Source organism: Falco peregrinus, chromosome 3 (assembly GCF_023634155.1).
Source record: "Falco peregrinus isolate bFalPer1 chromosome 3, bFalPer1.pri, whole genome shotgun sequence".
NCBI lineage: Eukaryota > Metazoa > Chordata > Aves > Falconiformes > Falconidae > Falco > Falco peregrinus.
In genome coordinates, this window is record NC_073723.1 from 109,250,827 (window position 1) to 109,269,910 (window position 19,084).

General features: G+C 45.2%; 1 protein-coding gene across 1 annotated transcript; it reads right to left on the reverse strand.

The window, feature by feature from the left end:
* Window positions 1-1,048: 1,048 nt before the first annotated feature.
* Window positions 1,049-18,426, reverse strand: SCNN1D (sodium channel epithelial 1 subunit delta). The gene is made up of 13 exons (XM_055801056.1): window positions 18,179-18,426; window positions 11,900-12,231; window positions 10,805-11,057; window positions 9,168-9,361; window positions 7,624-7,727; window positions 7,081-7,244; window positions 6,354-6,452; window positions 5,617-5,734; window positions 5,008-5,086; window positions 4,311-4,368; window positions 3,493-3,548; window positions 3,074-3,149; window positions 1,049-2,831 (listed from the first exon to the last, which is right to left on the reverse strand). Exons 2-13 carry the CDS (start codon window positions 12,214-12,216, stop codon window positions 2,418-2,420), a joined length of 1,932 nt encoding a protein of 643 aa, XP_055657031.1. The 5' UTR covers window positions 12,217-12,231; window positions 18,179-18,426; the 3' UTR covers window positions 1,049-2,417.
* Window positions 18,427-19,084: the final 658 nt, after the last annotated feature.

Here is a 19,084-nt window from a genome sequence, read left to right on the forward strand (position 1 = left end):
GTGTGAGTCTGAGTATAATAATGACTCCCATTTGTACCTCGGTTTTTGCTCCACGCTGGAAGCGCATGGCTCTGATATAAGGAGCTCCCGACAGGACAGATGTGTCAGTGATGATCTCAGGCACTGAAGTGTGACCCTAGTGCAAAATTTGTGTGGCTGATTTCTCAACTATAGCAGGCTACGGGAATGTTCTGTAATAAAAGAGGTAGCTCCTAAGCTGAAAATTAGTCCACACCCTCGGAGAAGACTGCTCTAAGCTACCTTTGAATTGGGTGCCTATTACTCATGCTGCCACTAGCTTAGAAATCATTATTTTATTCTACTAAAGGTGGCACAAGCAGGTGCGAAGCAGTTTTTCTCAACACCCCATAGCAAACCCCACGCCATTTTTTCTCTTCCAGCCCTACCCCTCTGTACCACAGCCATTCCTGCCCACTCGCACACCGTGCTGCCAAGGCATCTCCCTCCTGGCTTGCAACACCCCTCGCTCTTCTGGGTCTGCACGTGTACAAACTGAAGCACACACCCCTGCTAACAGATCCCTGTCCTGGATTGCCACATCCCTCTTGTTCCAAACCTGACCACGGAACAAGATGCTGCTGCTTGATCCCACACCCCTCCATCCCAAACCTGGCTCCTCCTGGCGATTCCATTACATGATACAGAATTCTGCAGTGATTTTTATTTATTTTATTTTTTTTTTTGTGCAGCAGGACCAGTATAAAGATTCCTTCTGCTATTTCTTTTCAGCTAACCTTTAGCTTTCCCATTTAGGCCCAGTGGTAACAGATTTGGGAATTCTGAGAGGGGCTTTTTTTGAGAGCAAAGTGTATGTGTATGCACACAGATGTGTGTATCCATGCCTGCATGGCGCCTGCCGGAGTTTTGCACTCCCAGGGTGTGCCCAGATGCTCTGCTTAGACTCTGAATTCCTTCTCTCTCTTTCTTGTCCTTAGTGCTTTTTTTTCTTCACATTATCCTTTCCCAACAGGGTCCCTTGGACTGCATTATTGCATAAAATCACTGTTGCCAGTCAGCAAAGAAGCTGTATTTCCCAGGGCAGAAGACCCAGAGAAAAGGCTGAATCACGCACTGAAGGAGCCCACATGCTCCCATTCCTTGTAACCTGGCCAGTGCGTTAAATGCTTTAATGCACAGTTCATTCGGGTTTGGTCTATATCTCTGCAAGTTCTCCTTGTGAATGAAAAATAAAAAAAAATCATCTGGCAAATCGAACAAAAGTAAGACTTTCAAAAGCATCTTGATGCTCGGCTTCCAATGATGTCAGCAGCAAACTGAAGGCTACGAGGATCCCACCTCCATGCCTGGAATCAAAACTCATTTTGTGATTTGGCTTTGTGCATTTACACTTCTGTAAGTGAGTCTGGGTGTTTTGAAAAAGTCTTTTCCAGAGCCAACACCTAGAAATAAGAAGTGGGCAGTAACAAACTCAAATACTGGTTGAAAGCAAAAAAAAAAAGGCAAACTAACCCCCCAGTCACAGCCTGTATTCAGAGCATTTTATTATTTAAAAAAGTTACAAAACAAAGCTCATTGATTTATTATTAACTCTTGTCTTCTACAGAAAGTCGTAAACAAGATTATAATAGAGTAAAATGCTCCTGTGCAAGCATCATAATCAAAAATAAATGTGCTATTTTATGTACACATAAGTTACCGTCAAATATTAACATTAAAACATCTCTGTTTATAAATGGACTGCAACAAAAACGCAGCACTGTTTTAATCTAAATAAATCAGATGCTTCACCTGTGACATAAAAAAAGTTATCAACCCCACTTCTTCTCTTCTAAGATTGTAAGTCTCATTTGAAATAATCTGGGTTAAGTCGAAAAGCATCTCAGCAGCATCGTTCTGTGCGTTGTCCTCAATGTGCAACAGTCGTAGGTCAAGGACAGAGAGGTGCCTCGGGAGCAAAGCTGTCATCAGAGCCACCTCCTGTCGTCACCTGCTCTGTCACCCTCGGGACACCACTGACTGATAGCAGCACCCGCTCCTGAGCCTCCACTGGGAACTTCTCCGCTGACAGCCGGGCTGGCTCTGCTCTTGAGTACGTCTGTGAAATGTAGATGGGCCTGCCTTAAGGCACAGGCTGATTTCCTCACCGGGGTTTAAAAGTGAAAAGCTAGGAATGAGGACGGTCCGGGGAGCAGGAGCGCACTTCTCCCCTCCCCAGAGCCTCGTCAGGAACACAAGAGCATCGCACGGTGCCTGAAGCCAGGACAGACGGATGGTTTAATAATCAACTGGATTGAGCTGGGGGAGGCTTGCCAAGCTCAGAGGTGTAGGTGCTCGCAGATCCTGGATCCAGAATGTTTCTGTCCACAACCTTTCCGACAGCACCTGAGCATTAGGGGAGTTTCAAGTCTCCCACTCCTCCGTGCACACCATCAGCCTCAGCTACTGCGTTCCCCTTCCACAGAGCTGTCCCTCGTGCACCCATATCCATTAAGCACCACATCTGGGCGCACCTCTGGCATTTCCACCTTGCTGGGGAGTGGGGCAAGATGCAGGTCACTGCTGGTGTCCATGGCAATAGTGACTCCAGAAGGGTGATCATGAGCAGAATCGTCAGCTTTTCCAGCTTCTTCTTGCACAACTCGGTAGTTTTCCAGAGTCAAGCTCACGCTGGGGATGGTAGGAGTGCGAGCTACTTTCAATGTCTTCTTTGACCTCAGCCTTTGGTAGCAGAAGAGGAGAGACAAGACCAGCGTATCTATAAGCAGCTCAAACATTTCAACCACAGACAACACTGAGGATCCAAACCACAGACTCCATTGGCTTCCCATGCTGGACAGAAGCAGATTCTCCTGTGGAAAGAATCAAAGGGTTGCGTTGCAGAGCTCTGGGAACATCAAATGGTGGCATATTGCCAGCAGGTCAGTTAGCTGCTGGCCATTGGGGGAGCAATTTGTTGTGACTGTGTTAAAATGTGACGTTTTCAAGATCCTTTTTGAAAAATCATCCCACCCCGGGGGCTGTAAATAAGGCTCCAACGATACACAGCACACCCTAACTGAGCCGTGTTGTGAGCTGGTGCAGGGCAGCTTACTGAGAGTAGAGGCGACTCGTTCACAGACTGGTAGTTCAGCTGCTGGTAGAAGATGGTCACCTTGGCAATGTCCTTCCTGCGTTGGAGAAAGGGAGCAGTTAGCAACGGAGGGACTTCCACGTGTCATTCCCCTGGTGGAAGGGCCGGCTGGCATTCCCATCTGGATTTTACATGCTGATTGCCAGGACACAGATTTCCCCACTCACTCAAACTTTCTTCCTGAGGGTGTTTAACGCGAGCTTGGGAAAAGGTTACCGAAGTGACTGGCTTGCAGCGCGGTGAGGAAAGATGGGACATGGATCAGGTGACCCTGCACATTGCTCTCTTGTCCTCCCTTCCCAGTCTAACGTCTACAAATTCTGCAAGGATGAAGAGTTAATCCATAGTTTTAAGAGGAGCACCCTCCCGCAGGGACTGACCTGTTGCTGGTGGAGTTATACCCTTTCTGATGCCTCAGAGCCTGGCGGACCCAGTCCTGCAGCAGAGTATATCTATACGTTAGTGGCAATCATGTCTCCCCAGTTTTTAGACGTTTAATATTTTGTAAATGTAGCGTTCATAAGCAATAAAATTACTACCGCAAATAATAAAAAAGGATGTAATTGACTGGATTATGACACACCGTGAGAGCTATCAAGTGGTAACTACATTTGCCAGACTAACAGGGAAACACCGATATTTTCGGTGTGTACAGTATTCTGGCGCTTAAATTCTGCCTTTAATGGCAACCCCACCAAATAATTTCCTCTTTTAAAATGTATCGGTTGTAGTTACAGCTACATTGTCGCCTCTTTCACGGGAATGAATTCGCCGGTCGCACAGGCTGAATGCCCGTTTACCGTCAGACCGTGTGAAACGGCAAGAGGTCACGCGCTGCCTCAGTTCCCACCGCAGCCCTGCAGCCCCTCAAACTGCGATGAGCGGGTTGTTAGACCGCAGCACCCGCTGGAAGAAGTCATTCACACCGTTTTGTAGGTGGGAACTAAGGCAGTGAGGTGAATTGCTGAAGGTCAGACGGACGTTTGGATCAGAACTGGAGTTAGAGGTACCTCTCTAGCATCTTAGTCCGGCATCTCAACTACAGGGTCATTCCCTTGGGCTCAGGTTTTGGACCAGGTTGCTTTATTTGTTGCTTCCATTGCTGCTGCCTGAGTTTTCACCCTTAACTTCAATGTCCCAACAGCCCCAGTAAACACAGTTATCCCATCTGAGCACAGCAGCTGTCTGTATGGACTACCTGAGACTTGGCTGATGGCCATTTAGCTGTCCCGGCAGACACCTTGTACAGCGATTCCCTGATAAGATAAAAACGGAGGTAACGATCACTATGACTTTTGTTACTTCAAAGTGAGTAGAAGAAGGAGTTTAATAATACTAACGACTTGCCCAGAGCAGAAGCTCTGGCGGCAGCTCCTGAGAACCTTGGAAAAAGCTTTGTAAGTCAGCTTATAAAATAAACCCAGCGGTTGCCTGAAAATTCTTCAGGTCAGGAGGAAAACTAAAACGGTTTCAAAACGCTGACAACTTTTCTTTGATGCATTCGACCCCCAAATATTCCATATTTTGCTTTAAAATCATGTCTTTCCATTTTGAAATCGACCTACAACAATAAAGGTGAATCGAGAAAAGTAATATAGATTGAAAAATGACACAGTTTGGTTTGGGCTTAATAAAATATTTCGGTGTGACTAAAATAATTTTCCCTCTCTGCTGTCATGCACACACAGATTTTTTCTTTAACTTATCTAATGCTGTCCTGTTTTCATTTTCTCAGTATTGAGGTTCAAACACCAAACTGAAACCTCTGGTTCAGCAAATGCCGAGATCCAGTTGGCCAGCCGCTCCATACATTTTCCATGAAGTTCCCTACATTTCCACGGGTGGAATTTTCCTCTGCAAGCTGGTGTTTATTGTGCTCTCCTTCTGTGACCTACCGGCAAGGCTTGGGGCACTGGTCAAAACAATTCAGGTGGTGATTTCTGAGCCTGTTGTACAGCTGGTAGAAGCAGTGACCTGGTGAAAGAAAGGGGAGGAAGGCGCTCAGACATCTCCTCAGGGAATGGAAGGCTACCAGATGGAAGGCTACCAAACCCTCTGCCCTCACGTGGCCTTCCTGAGCACACAGAACCCTTCCAGAGAGACCCAGCTTTGCCTCAGTGTCACTTTAGGATGGTTCCGGGTAGTGCAGGTGCCTTCCCTGGAAGGATCTGCTGAGGACAGGACATCCAGAAAACCCAGAGAAGTTCTTCAAAGCTTTGTTTTACACCAGCACAGCCACCAAGATCAGTAACATGAAAGAGCTCAACGCTGTATTAACGCCCTTTGTAATGGGATGCTTGATAGCATCAAGATGTTTTCTTGATACCCATGCAAACGCCCAGAGAGGTGGCTGCCCTCTGGCTGGATTCAGTGATGCGAGGAAATAGTCTAAGCAGAAAACAGGCACCAAGTAGCAGGGCAGTGACCTGAGTCCCGTCAGCAGCAAGTATTGTAGGACGGTGTCCCCTTCCGACCGGGACAAGCCAGCAGCCGTTTGCCCTTACCCCATGCAGGCTGCTTATTGTAGTCACAGTACTCAGCGCCGGGAGGCAGCGGGTAGTAGTAATAGCCACAGCCACATTTTTGAACCATTATGTGCTGAAAGCAGGAATGCAAACAAGCCTGGAAAATAAAGAAAGCATAAAAGATTGGATAAGCTGGAAAATCTCAAGTGCCTAAATTTCCAGTCTGCAGCACGCAGCTCCTAGGGGACACCGTACGGATTCTGTTGCTGCAAAAAGATGCCAGCCATGACTCGAGCATGATGATGGAAAACGCTTTCACTTTTCATCCCTTTACCTCTGAAAATAGTGTTGAACACAGCGAGACAGAATTTTCCCCAGCTCCCTTTATCATTACGCCTGGGAACATCTCAGTTAAACAGCCCAAACATCTAGAGCCAGGAGCAACTACTGACACAAATAAAAACTTGAAGGCCCAAGAACGTACTAGGAGAACAGATTGGCTCCTCCACCGTCTCACTGCCTGATGGCTCTTGTGTTACCAGAAGGGAAGAGCCCCAGTGTCTGGGACTGAGGAACCCCCACTCTGTCTTACAAGACACATTTCAAGTTGTGACACCCCATTTGTCAGCTGCTTTTCAGAGGGGCGTGAATCTCTCTGTTCTCTCCAGCAATGAACTTGCTGATTTGTAAAAGCTCTCTGGAGAGTAAGGTGTGACTCGCTAGCTATTTATCCACTCCGAAGAAGCTGGGGCCTCAGTCAGCCACTCTGACAGTACCTGCAGGGTGTAGGAGTTGTTGTACAGGAGTTTAACATTCACATCATTGCCATTAGTCGTGCATTTCCCATAATTGCCACCCAGGCGATTCACCTCATCCTGTGGACACAGAAAAGAGGCCTGAGTGATTAGGAGCTGTAATTGGACCTAGCCATCACCATAAAAACTGATCAGGATGGAGCATCATATAAAGGACAGGAAGCGTAGTAATACATGAGCTATATCTTGCTAATAAAACATATACATATGCATATAAAACATATGAACAGGGCAAAGGCAGGAGGGTGCAGGTGGTCAGTCGCTATGGTTCAGCTGACAAGCTGTAACTCATCGTGTCGAAATAACTAAATCACTTCCAAGTATTTGTTCTCATTCTAATATACACACGCAGCGCCCTGCGTAGAGCTGTAAGAACGAGATGTCAGAGGTGTAAGAGGCTCAGTGTAAAACAAACCAAAGTAGTGTAAAACAAACAAAACAAAACAAACAAAAAAGTCCCCAAAGTATTAAGGACCAAAAGGCCACTTGCACATTTGGAATAATTTTGTTTTACCCGTGGGAACCTGAGCACAGTGAAGAGAGAAAAGGGGCTTGCATAAATACACACACGCAGCCAAGAAGCGAACATAAGCGTCGCACAAGTCTGTCATATGAGTCAGTGTTCAGCTCCTCGCAGCTTTCCGCGGCCAGAAAGAAAAGAAACAACGCTCTTGGGCAAGCGGCTAACCTGCTGAATGCCTATGGTAGTTGCAATGCCTGGTCTGATGTCAAAGCCTTCATGCTCGAGGAATGGCGTCTGGTTGTGGTTGTGTATCATCACTTTCACCCCCGCTACTGTAGACAGGAGTGGGATGTGATCCTTCTGCTCTGCTCTCAGGATAAGGGAAAGGCCTGTAAACCACAGAAAAGGGAAGCCTAGAACAACTCGTTTTGAGCCAAAGTAGGAATACTGCTACATCTGGAATTCTCAGGACTGAACAAGAGCCATTCTTTCTCCTTAGAGACCTGGTGAGTGGTCAGGTAGCGACTGCCCGAGGCTGTTCCAAAACTGTAATAACACTCTGCTTGAAAACTAAAATAATATTCTGCTTGATATCAGTGAGGATAATAGCTGATATGGCTATTATATACACATGGTTATATATAATTTATGCCACCAGACTAGAAGAGAGGGCTAATGTCAGCAAGTCACGTACAGAAGACATATTTAATCCATAGCCAAACGATATTAACTGTAGCTCTTCCTCCCACCTTTTGCCAAATAACGTACCGTAAGGAATTCCTGGTTTTGTAGCTGTCCAAAAAGAGTCCGTTCCCTTGCTGTTAAAAGTATAGCAGCTTCCAAAGACTGGGTGGTGAAAGTGAACATAGTCACTGAAATCAAAAGAGATTTTGATGGGGTTTAATTCTGAGTGTAGCAATACTTCTACTCCTATGTAGGATGTGATTTGTGTGTGTGTGTGTGTAGGTACAGGAGTGTCTATGGGAAAGAGTTGTTAATTCACTGGAGACAAGGAAAAAAATCAAGTGCCCAGGGGTTCATTGCTCACCTAAGGTTACAGCCAGAGCAGCAAACACAGGAGACAAATTCAGAGCTCTGACCTGTTTTCCTTCCACCCAGTAGACTAAATTTTCCCCTGCTTGTTCCAACAACCAGGCAGGTTGAAGTTCTGTGCTCTAATCAGTAGGAGAAACACCATTTCCGTGCTCTAATCAATAGAAGAAACAGATCCTCTCTTTCCTTGTTTTCTTAAAATTACACCACTTATGATCATGCTGACCTTTCCTGGCCAAGTCAGCCTCCACATTCCGCCAGTTCACAGAAGAATTGGGTAAACATATGCACAAAAGTGACGATGCTCACCACCAAGTGCACAGATGGAGACACATTACATGAGAGCATCAGAAACACTAAGTGCAGAAGAATGTGCCTCCAGCAAAGCTAAACCAGGCCATTAACTCATAAAATGATCTACAAAAAACTTTGTGGACCCCTCTCCTCTTTGCTGAAAGTGCTCAGAAAACCACTTCCATCTGCCTTCTGCTTATTCTGTGTCATCGATGAGTGCACTGCTCTTGGTACAAGTCATCAGCTGACAGCAAGCAGGCCAGCAAACGGCTCGCGTGCCCGAGGCACAGCGTTGTCTTGGGTGGTGCATGTCAGCTGCAAGAGCTTCCAGCAGCAGAGACCGTAAGCATGCAGGAACATGGTGTCACACCTTAGCCTCCGGTGCGTGCAGCAGGCTCCCTTCCTTGCCTCTAGGGACAAACGGATGCAAAAGGCCACCTGACCCTTTTGGTATTCACCGCGTTCTTCGGGCAGAATAGTTGAGAACAATCCTTGTGCTCAGGGGCCAAGTGCTACATCTGAGTCATGAGAGCCTTCTTCCACTTCCCTCCTGCTTTTCATAGTTACAGCAAAAAGAGATCCCACTTTCATCCGTTGGATAGCTGAGGATTCCTGCTCCTTTCCTCCCATGCAGCTCAACATTCACCATTTACCACTCAATGCATCTTTGTACCACTAAAGGTTTAATTCCTGCTGAATTTCTCTTGGGCTTCTTTGCCACCCTAAGACACTCACGCACAGCCAGAGAAGCCAGCCGTGGCAGAACACGAATTTCCAGGTTCCTAGCCCTGTGCTCCGATCATGAAAGGCTGTTCTTCCTTTCAGTCAGATGTCCAACAAGGGCCAGGCGGTGCAGTACGCCACGAGGTTCAGCGCCTGCACTGCTGAAGGCGTGGGGTCAGCTCAGTCCCCCCCACCCTTCAGTTCTGCTGAAATCTCAATGAACACCTCAAAAAATACCATACCTGGGTCTGCAGGGCTCCCCGTCATACTGGCAGGAGTAGACCATATCTTCAATGTGCTCCTCATGATCAGAAATGTTGATTATAACTGGTAGCTGGGACATGATGTTCATGTAGTGAAATCTGTACCATTCAAGAATTGCATCCATCCCGGAGGAATACGTCTTGTAGAAGCAATTCCCACCTGTGGCGTCGCACTGGAAGAAAAGAAGAGATGGAGCCATTCAGCACGGGACAACAGGGGGTGGGGGTAAAGGCAATACTGGATACAGGGGCAAGGGGAACCTCTATTTTTCCAGAAAGCAAAGGTTTTGATCATTGTATTTATCAAAGAGTCACTGAATGGGAGGGACCTCTGGAGAGCATCTTGTTACATGCTAAGCACATTCTCTCCTTGAAGCTGAATATAGGGGTGCTGCTTCACCTGGAGGGGATAAGTGCAGGGGAAAAGAGGCAGGAGGAGAGAGCAGACGGGCAAACTCAAGTAACTTGGGGGAAGGAAGGACAGGGCTGGTGGGAATTCTCTACAACCCATGAATCATGAACCACGTCCTAAGACACAGACACTTTCTTTGTCCTTTCTCAGGCCTTAGACAGATGAACACCCCCAGATTCTGGTGGCAGTGTGCCTGGTGAAGGACTTCAGGATAGGGCAAGATGATTATAATCAGGCAAAAATTGCTGGCCTTTCTAGCCACATTGATCTCTCTCTCATAGCTTCTGCTCTTACCTACACTAACCCTGTTTTTGATATGAAGAACCTGAAGCATTTCCATTCTTCTCCAAAGTCACAGATACGTATTTGTTGTATTCATCCTCTGGATTTGTTATTGCATTTTTGTTTTACCTGCAGCATTTCTAGTGCCCCCAGTACCGCAGCTGTTAAGACACCGAGGGAACCCTCCCTTGTTTCTCTGTCCGTTCTAGGCTCACCTGCGAAGCCTCGATGTTTTGTGTATTTTTGGAAAGGGGTACAATGATTTCCATAGCCTGCTGCTACCACCCCCTACCGAATTTGTCCCTGCCAGAAGGTCTTTACAAGCGGGTGGGCTGTGTAAGATCATTGATGTTGCTGCTGTTTCACATCCCAAGAATCCTAGCAATCAGCACAGACTGTTACAGGCAGGGGTGGACTCTCCAAGCTGTCATTACACAGCACTGAAATATTTTTTTTCACTCTTTTTTTCTTCTTTGAGGGCACCTAGTGAGATGTCAGGGCTCTGAGTGCCCTGTTATGCCTTAACGGCCCTGAGCAGCCTCACCTGGGCTCTGCCCATGGGCTCAGGAGCTCATTTAAGCCCAGCCCAGGGCTGGCAGCCCCTCTTTGTGCTGGGGGGTAGAGCTGCTGCATCCCAGCCAGGCTCCTGCGGTGCTCCTGCCTCACCGTGGACCCCGTTGATCCAGTGGGCTAGCTGATCCTCAACCTGCCTCATCACCGTGGACTTGTCTGATGAGATGGACTTCTTGTTGGACCCAGCCACCATCCGTGAGCTTTCCCTGCTTGCTTGCTTGGGTACCATGGGATGGGTTCCCACTCTGCCCTGCCGGCAGGCTCCTTTGCCCCATCCCTGGAGGAGCAGCTGGCCCTCGCCGCTCCTGTCTGTAGCCAGGTTAAAATCCCAAAGAGGACATGCACTTACCAGCCTGAAGCCCACGCTGGAATGTTTCTTCCCTGCCCTGTTATTGTGGTCAGGCATTCTCAAGAGTGAGAAGTTTTGGCTCAGCTTGAAGCTAGATCTGCTGAGATTGCCTATGCTTGACAGGTCTTTCACGTGGATGTTTTTCTCGTTCACGTGGAATAAGCTGGCTGATACGTTGATGCCGTACAAAAAAGCAATTGATTCCTCTGCCATGTGATCCAATTGAACCAAATGTTCACTAACCAGTTCAAACCTGCAAGGAAAAGAAATATTAGTTATTTGTGAAAACCTATTTTCTATTAGACCAAAGCACTTTATTTTATGTACCGTCACAGCACCTACGGAAAGGCTGCTCTCCTGGTCTCTGCGGACCTTGATGTCTGTGTGAGAAAAGCCAGCAGTCACAGTGCCTATGCTTAGCATACCTAACCTCAATAAATGTATTTGTTAGGAGCTCCAAAGGTGAATTTCCAGTTGCTGGATTCTCCACTGAAAACCTCAGAACCTGTAGCTGTGCACAAACTAGCCTTTCTGTCAGCCAGTTAAATAATTATTCAAAGGAAATTACATAATTCCTTTAGTATGTAATTTGAAACATCTCAATAATTTGTTGCTACCGTGTGAGCCTTGTTTGACAAGCAGAGCCACACAGACTTCCACAGACAGTATATTGTTTCCTTAAAGCCATTCTGTGATAAGAGAAACCAAGCAGAATAAGCTCTAACATGCATGGTTCCAGAAATCCGTAGTCCGGTTAGGAATAAAACCACAAAGTACCCATGTTTTTCAGGGAAAGGCTGTTTTTATCGGAGCATAAAATCAGTTAGCAGCTTGCACCAAGTCACAAGGTAGAGCTCCCTCTATCCTGACTCAGTGTGTGAAATAAATTGTACATGCTGTTGCACAATTCCCAACAAGATTTTTATCTTAAAACCAGTTTGGAAGTAACAATAGTCCCTTTCCACCTCTGTGAGGCACAGAGACCTCCCTCTACCTTCAGCCTTCCCAGGGCTGCAGCCATAAGGATGCTGATGCTCCCTGAACCCTCGTGGACCGTAAAGATATGGCTGCAGCCAAGGGGAGAGTGCAGGTTACCTGTATGGGTCCAGATTGCAGATAGTAATTGCTGGAAACATCTTGGGCTCGGAATGCATTGACATGGTCAGGACAACAGGGTAGGCCCAGTACTGGCTGAACATCAGTGCAAATTGCCAGTACAACATGCCGAAGCTGGCAAGTAAAAGCAGAGTCCAAAAAGCTGTTTTCATCCTATTGCTGCCCGAGCACACGAGGCGGATAGTGCCGTGGATCGTTGTGTTCTTACAGAAGAATTCAAACATATCCTTGAAGGAATCGTAAAACTCAATCAAGCCTTCTTTCTTCTCCTCTTCTCTTGCCGCTTCCGGCTCCATCCTTTAAGTCTGTTTCTGTTCAATAAAAAATTAAATCTTATTAGCATGTTAGAAAGACCGCAGCCAACCGATGGGCTCTTTCAAACAGGGCACCGATGAGTTTGTTATGAGCAAAACTGAAAATAACTGTGAGGTGAGACTCATCCGTCTTTCCAGAGTTTGGACACAGGGAAGCAACCAAGAGGTCAAACATCCCGCGCAGCGCTGCCCCAGTAACTCGGGGCGTGCTGCCGCACTTCCACTATGACTTCCCCGTTAGCACGGGTATGCAAAGGTGAAGTGACTAATGCACCAGCTGCCGAGCAGTTTGCAGCCAAAGGGGTGTGTAGTGTTCTTTCGAAGAACACCAAGGACCAGCATTTAATTCTGAAACGTTGTCGTCGGGCATTAATACAGGTCTGTAACTAATTTTTTGTTACGAGTATATTGCTTGTGAAACGTGCTGGGCTCGAGGCACGAAACACGTGCCTCAGAACTAGCCATATGGCTTCATCCTTACGCCAAGGAATCAGGATAAATCTGACTTTCAAGGGACATATTAGGATTTGGTTTTAATTTTTGCTGTGTGATCTCCCGTTCTGCAGAACGGAGGTAAAACAGGATTCATTTCTGTCATCCCTGAAACAGAGCCTCTTCCAAGATGAAATGCAGTAGGTGTTGCACGGTTCAGATGAGCAGAATCGGGCATTCAGGAAAGAAAGTGGGGAAAACCACCACCTCGGCTGAAACCACAGAGGAGATTACCCAAAATAGGATGTGGGTGAAGCATTGCAGATACTACTTCAAATAAAATGCTCTTGGATTGCTTCCAAAGACCACAGAAATATTGATTACTGCTATTAACAGAAATTTTACCACCTGTCTCCTACATAAATACCTTCTTCCAGGTTTTTACCATTTTGCAGACACAAAAATGAAGCATAGAAACTGAAAACCGCCCAAGAAGAGTGGCACAACTGGAAACCAAAATTCATCTCTCCCTTGTCACAGTAAGTAAAACACCTGCTATGCTATTCTAGATAATTTCAGACTTTATACTGATGAGACCATGAATTTATCATTTATGCTTATACGTTTTAGTCAGCACAGGCTGAGGACATCTTCCTAGGTTTAGTAGCAGCTGGGGACATTGGACTAATGTTGACATACTTCCACTTACTGAACGTGACATCAAGTCCTGTAATCTGTGAGTTTCCAACATTGCAGCACTCTGAATCACCCTACCTATTATGCTGTTAAGAGAAGTTTACCGAGTGCAACACTTAGGTCCAACCTTAACTCCAAATAAAAACCTTATAAATACAGCAACAGGGTTTGAAGCCGAGACAGGGAGCACAGAAATAACTAAAGAGTTGTTGTGAGTGGGCTATGGGATCACAAAATGAAATCTCAGGCTCTCTACTGAGTTATGAGCCTTGAAGTGTTTGGTGGTGGCTCAGCTGGAGGTGCTGGGGAGGTTCCTGCAGCTCAGCTGATACACACCGGAGCCCTGACCTGCAATGCCTTCATCCTCAGCTAGATCTCATTTTAAAACATGGCTTTATTTCAAAGGGCATAAGAATATTGTTTAACAATAATACAAATTTTTATATATTATACTATGTATTTTTATATTAATATATTATTAAATATATTATATATATATTCTATATTATTAAAAAAACCCTCAAAGGCATATGTACCTCTTTTAAACTTTTATATTTAAACATGACAAATGGTTTTTCAAATTTCTTAGCTACAGCTGCCATTGAACAAGTACAGGAAGCCCAAGCCAAGTGAACTATTCAATAAAGGGCATGAACAATTAAAAGAAAACCTGTGTGATAAAAAAATTGAAGCGGGAAAGAAGCGATTCCACTTTTGCTACAAGGAAACACTGTTTTCCCGCAGTGCATATACAGTTAAGCTGTTGCTCCCACACCGACTGCACAGAGCCACTGGTTACCAGTTTTACCAGCCAACCTTACAGCTACAGCTTTACACCCGAATCCTTCTCCAGTCCAAAAAGGACGATCTGTGGCAAACTCCAGAAACAAATATCTGGTAGTCTTGCTACCTCCTATTACACATTTTTCAGATTAAACTCAGATGCTAAATTATATGTTCAACCTTCATCTCACTCAGTTCTTCCTTTCTCATTTTGTTTAGATGAGAATAAATGCAAATAAGCCCGCAGAGTACATTAAGAAAGATATTGAATGAGTCCTTAAATGTTTATGGTGGTTTAAGGTAGAAATTAAAATTGTGTGAAACCAAACCAGGAAAATTTAATTTGTTAGTGTTGTACTAATCTCACTAGTCAGCCTTGCCCTTACGAGAAAAAGTAGAATAAAAGATAACAGTCACCAAAAGTGAATGCTAAATCAAATCTACAACCCCCACCTTTTTATGCATAATTTTGAACCTTAAAACCCCACCTGTAAACATTCAAACTATGGCTTTCAGAGACAACCCACAGTTTTCAGACATCCTGACTGGGCTTTTAAGGCTATGGCTAGTTAGTTCATACCATTTGAATCTGCATTCTTAACATAACTAGAATGAAAAAAGCATATGATAATGCAAAAAACAGACAAAAAAAACACCCCAAAAACCAACCAAAAAACACAGCCCAAAGGGAATCTTTCAAAACACAGGCTACAGCACGTCCTCCCTACTGGTTTCCCAGATCAGCCTACCACTAATTTATTTAACATAGCAATTGCAGCTGGGGACTTCAAACACGTAACAGCAACGGTGACCAGTTGCCTGTCTGTGGTCAGAGCCTGGAGAGAGGCTGCAGGTTGTAAGAAAGTCAGTGGAAGTTACACAGCGGTGGTAAACAGGTGTATCTTCCTTATCCTCACAGCAGCTCAACACACACTAAACACACACGAAGGTCATGTAGTCAAATATTTAAGTATATAGGAATCTATAGCTACATATCCATCACATATATACACAGAAATACACAGTAAAATGGCAAAAGACCCCACTGTACCTTGGCAGAACCTCTGAGTGTTTAGAGTAGCCACTAAACTCAGCCTTCGGCTTGATCCTGACCAGGAGGCAAGTCCTGGTCCCCAGCTTTCGTGTCGCCTTTTCTAACTGAGGATGTATCTGGAGCTGTCCAGCCTATATGGATCGAATGGATGACATCAAAAGGGGCAGGACTTCAGCAACAGATCATGCAAATTATTCAAAGCATGATCCAGGGAATAATAGGAACCGAATGAACTGGACAAACAAGTTAAAATTAAGGTTATGCTTGAGTTAAAGTTGGTTTGAGTGGTGGGAGGTGGGTTTTTTGTTGTTTCCCCCCCCCCCCCCCCCCCCCCCCCCGCCATGGCTAGAATAGCTTTTCAGCTATAATTTCTGCAAATACCTAGGGAATCCCCATGGATCCTGTAAAGTTCTTTCCACTCTGAACTTTCCCATCAAGGAAAGTAGCTTTCTGCTGCCTTTTCATGGTTTCCGGAGGTTTGCATGATCATTAGTAATTGAAGCCATTAAGTTGTCCACAGGTGTGCTTGAGGAATTAAATACCTCCGTGTAATCCAAAGTGATCAGCTACTCAGTCTAAAGCACACGTGGCAATGGATTCCTTCCTGCTTTTCCAAGAATATTGCTTATCTGCAGTGGGCTATCCCATACCCGTTAAGAATTTAACCCTCAAATAGAGACACTTGAATAAACTAAATCCACCACGATACTCAATTTAAATCAGAACACCCTTGTTTTGTAATACTGTTCAGTCAAGACTTGCAAAAGTCTGCCTAAGTAATGCAGAAGCAGATTCTGGGACTGCTAAAACACAAGCACATCAGATTGCTCGTATAATTAGTACTGACATCTGCCCAGGTGGAAAACAGCCCTGCGATGGTTTTGCAAGAAGCTTGTTGTATGAAAATATTAATACTCTGGATATGAAGAATTTTTAGAGCCCCGGATGAGACGGGCAGAGCTCCTGCCTGCCTTTTCAAATTGGCTGGAACCGGATTTTCTATTACATTTGAAGTTGCGAAATACTGTCATTTGCAAAGACAATTGAAATTTCTTGTGAAATTGAATTTAAAAAAAAAACAACAAAGGAGAGAAAGGACAAAAGTCGGGGGAAACATACTCTTCTGCTTTTGACTGATTTAAATCCTGTTTATGCTTTTAACAATTGCTTTATGCTGGATTTTGCTTCATAAAAATGAAACATGCAGAACATGCACCTCAAATTTTAGAACAATTATTCTAAAAGATGCAAATGCTGTTAGACAGCTGCTATTGATGTGTTTTACCCCTCTTTGTCTTTCATTTTAAATGTCACAGAAAATATTTGGAAAATATTTCTGATTTAAAAATACCCAGTATTTTGAGGTGTAAAAACTAAACTTTTGTTCTAAAAAAAATCCAGTTGGCTCTTGAACAGCTATAGCAGAGTCCCTTGTCACTGGTGAAGAAGTAAATAGTTGAATTCTCACTAAAAAACCCCAGAACGCTGAAAACCTAATTCTGTCACGTCCATTTCTTTGTCCCCCACCCTTCATTCTCTCTTCATTTTATATTGTGCAATAGAAAATGGCAACAATAAATCCTTGACAATGAAATTATTGCACAATGAACATGCACAAGACAAATTCTGTTGCTTCATTATGGCTGCAGGCCTCAGTGTAGAGATCTTCTGGCGACACATCAGAACAATACCTTCCGAGCCAGCCAGGAATTTTTCCTGCAGGAAATGGAGAAGAACTGGATGTGCAGACGACGCTGTCCCTCAAGCAAGATGCCGTTTCTGTCTGCACTTGCTGATTTGGCATCCTGTATCCCGAGCTGGGAGGAGAGGGGAAGAGAACTCGTTTGCTGGTTAAAAAAGTAAGTTGGTGTTTCTTTCCAAATACAGCAACAGATTATGGAGATAACAGTCATGAGAAAGTCCTTTAAGGTTGCAAAAAGGCTATGCTCCAATTATTTTCAGTGGGGCAGAAAATGTTTATTGGTGCTTGTAGCACTGCAATGGTGGGAAGGAGTAAGTCTATCGCACGCCCCATATAGCAGCAGCGAATGTCATGGTTGAATACGAGCCCTGGACGTGTCGTGCTTTCCTCCCACACAGCACGTTTTCAAGCTCCTTTCCCCGAATTGCAATTTTTTCACCGGTTGAGATGAATGGAGTCACATCCCATTTCCCTGACAAAGACGGTACAGGTAAAGGAATTCCGTCATTTTTCCTTTTAAGCTTTTACCTTGCTGTCACATATTCAAGGCACTGTCCAAACGGCCACCTTGACCCTACGCTACCCTTGATCATAGTGCAGACTTGGCACGGGTGATAAAAGCTTAGTGATGATCTCTAGCTAGTCCCTCTTGTGACCAGCTAGTCCTCTAGAGCTCAAATGATAGTATTTTGCCCAGTAGCGTTTTAAATGTCCAAAACAAGAGGTGCCACAGTGTCTGGACTTTTGTGAGAACACCGAATTACAGTGAGGGGAGTCTGACCAGGCAGATAAAAGTGTTTTTCCTCATCTTGTAAATCACGCTCTTTTTGGCTTAAAATGTCATGGTTGAAACCTGTTTGCCTTGAGAGGCCTAAAACAAATCAGCAAACTGAAATGACACGGCAACCCCACCACCACCACCCTTGCAGCAGCTTTCCCTGCTGCCACACCACCCTGAACTTCACTGTAATTTGCTCTCCACTAACCACACAAGCTCTCTTTCAGTTATTAACTTTCTCCCTCGTTGCATTTGTTTCATATTATCGTGCGCTCTCCCACTGAAGTGTTGCATTCCTTTTCTAAACTCGCCTGCATCTTCTGGAGGCTCCCCACGGTTTTTCTTTATTCTGTTCTTTTCACTGCTTTTCTCAGCCTCTGGCATCCACCTCCTCCTGCACTGGAAGGGATGCGGAGCACATCCTGCACCCTCCTGCATTCAGCAGGCTTTGTAGAGCTACGGTTTAATCTTGATTTTTAGCAAATCTTGCTTTACTCACGTCACTTGTTCCTGCATGGATGGCGTTTATTCTTCCGGAATGCCCCAGGTTACTCTGTTAAACCATCTTCCCACATTTTCTCTCATTACACGGGGCACAGCATACCAACCCTGTCTTCCTCTCTGAGATCAGCATGACTTGCCTCCTCTGGCTGTGTGGAAACTCCCTCCCAGTGCTTTCTTCATGGCCACTGGATGAGCCAGTCTATTCCTCCTCCCACTCAAAGGCAGACAAACTTCTGTGGGCAACTATAGAAAAGGGAAACTCAACTCCCCGTGTTTCCTCTTCCCATGTGTTGGCTGGCTGGGCTGTGCATGGACTTGAACTGGCACGCAGCTGGCTCTGCCCTCCTGTATTTTTTTTTCTCTTTTTTTTTTTCCCCAGTTCTTACTTGCCCAGAACCACTCTGTCATCTTTTCAAAGCAGAACACAAATCTGTTACTCTGTTGTCTGTAAATCTGCTGTCCTACCGGAGAAAGGAGCAGTACTGCGAGGTATTATGGAGGTGCTGACAGCTTGTTCAGTTCAGTCCTATGCAAGAGGCAGAACAAAGGCAGTCCCTGCCCGCGAGACCTTCCAAACATTGCTTAATATCTCCTTTTGATCCTGCCCCAAATGGTCCTAAACTGACTCTGATTTTTCAGGTGTTTTCCACCTCTCTTGGAATCTGTGTCGAAGCTCACCAAAATTTCCTCTGGGAATGCCAACATTCATTGCTTTGATTGTGTGATGCTTTGAGCCGTGGCTGAGGGGATCTTTATCTTGAAACCACAGTGAGTTATGCCTGCAGAAATAGGATAGCATTGGTGTACCTCAGCGTCCCTTGTGCACTGGTTTGCACCTAGCCAAGGCAGCTGCAAAGGCTGCCAAACCTGCTCAAGGAACTGGTAAACACTCCTTAACTTG

What these genes read in the sequence shown, in the direction of transcription:
- SCNN1D (XM_055801056.1), bottom strand. Translation starts at nt 12,216, where the DNA reads ATGGAGCCGGAAGCGGCAAGAGAAGAGGAGAAGAAAGAAGGCTTGATT. An exon ending in TGCAATCTGGACCCATACAG is followed by an intron (nt 11,058 to 11,899) that starts GTAACCTGCACT and finishes TTTTCCTTGCAG; the next exon opens with GTTTGAACTGGTTAGTGAAC. An exon ending in AAAACCAGGAATTCCTTACG is followed by an intron (nt 7,245 to 7,623) that starts GTACGTTATTTG and finishes TGTGGTTTACAG; the next exon opens with GCCTTTCCCTTATCCTGAGA.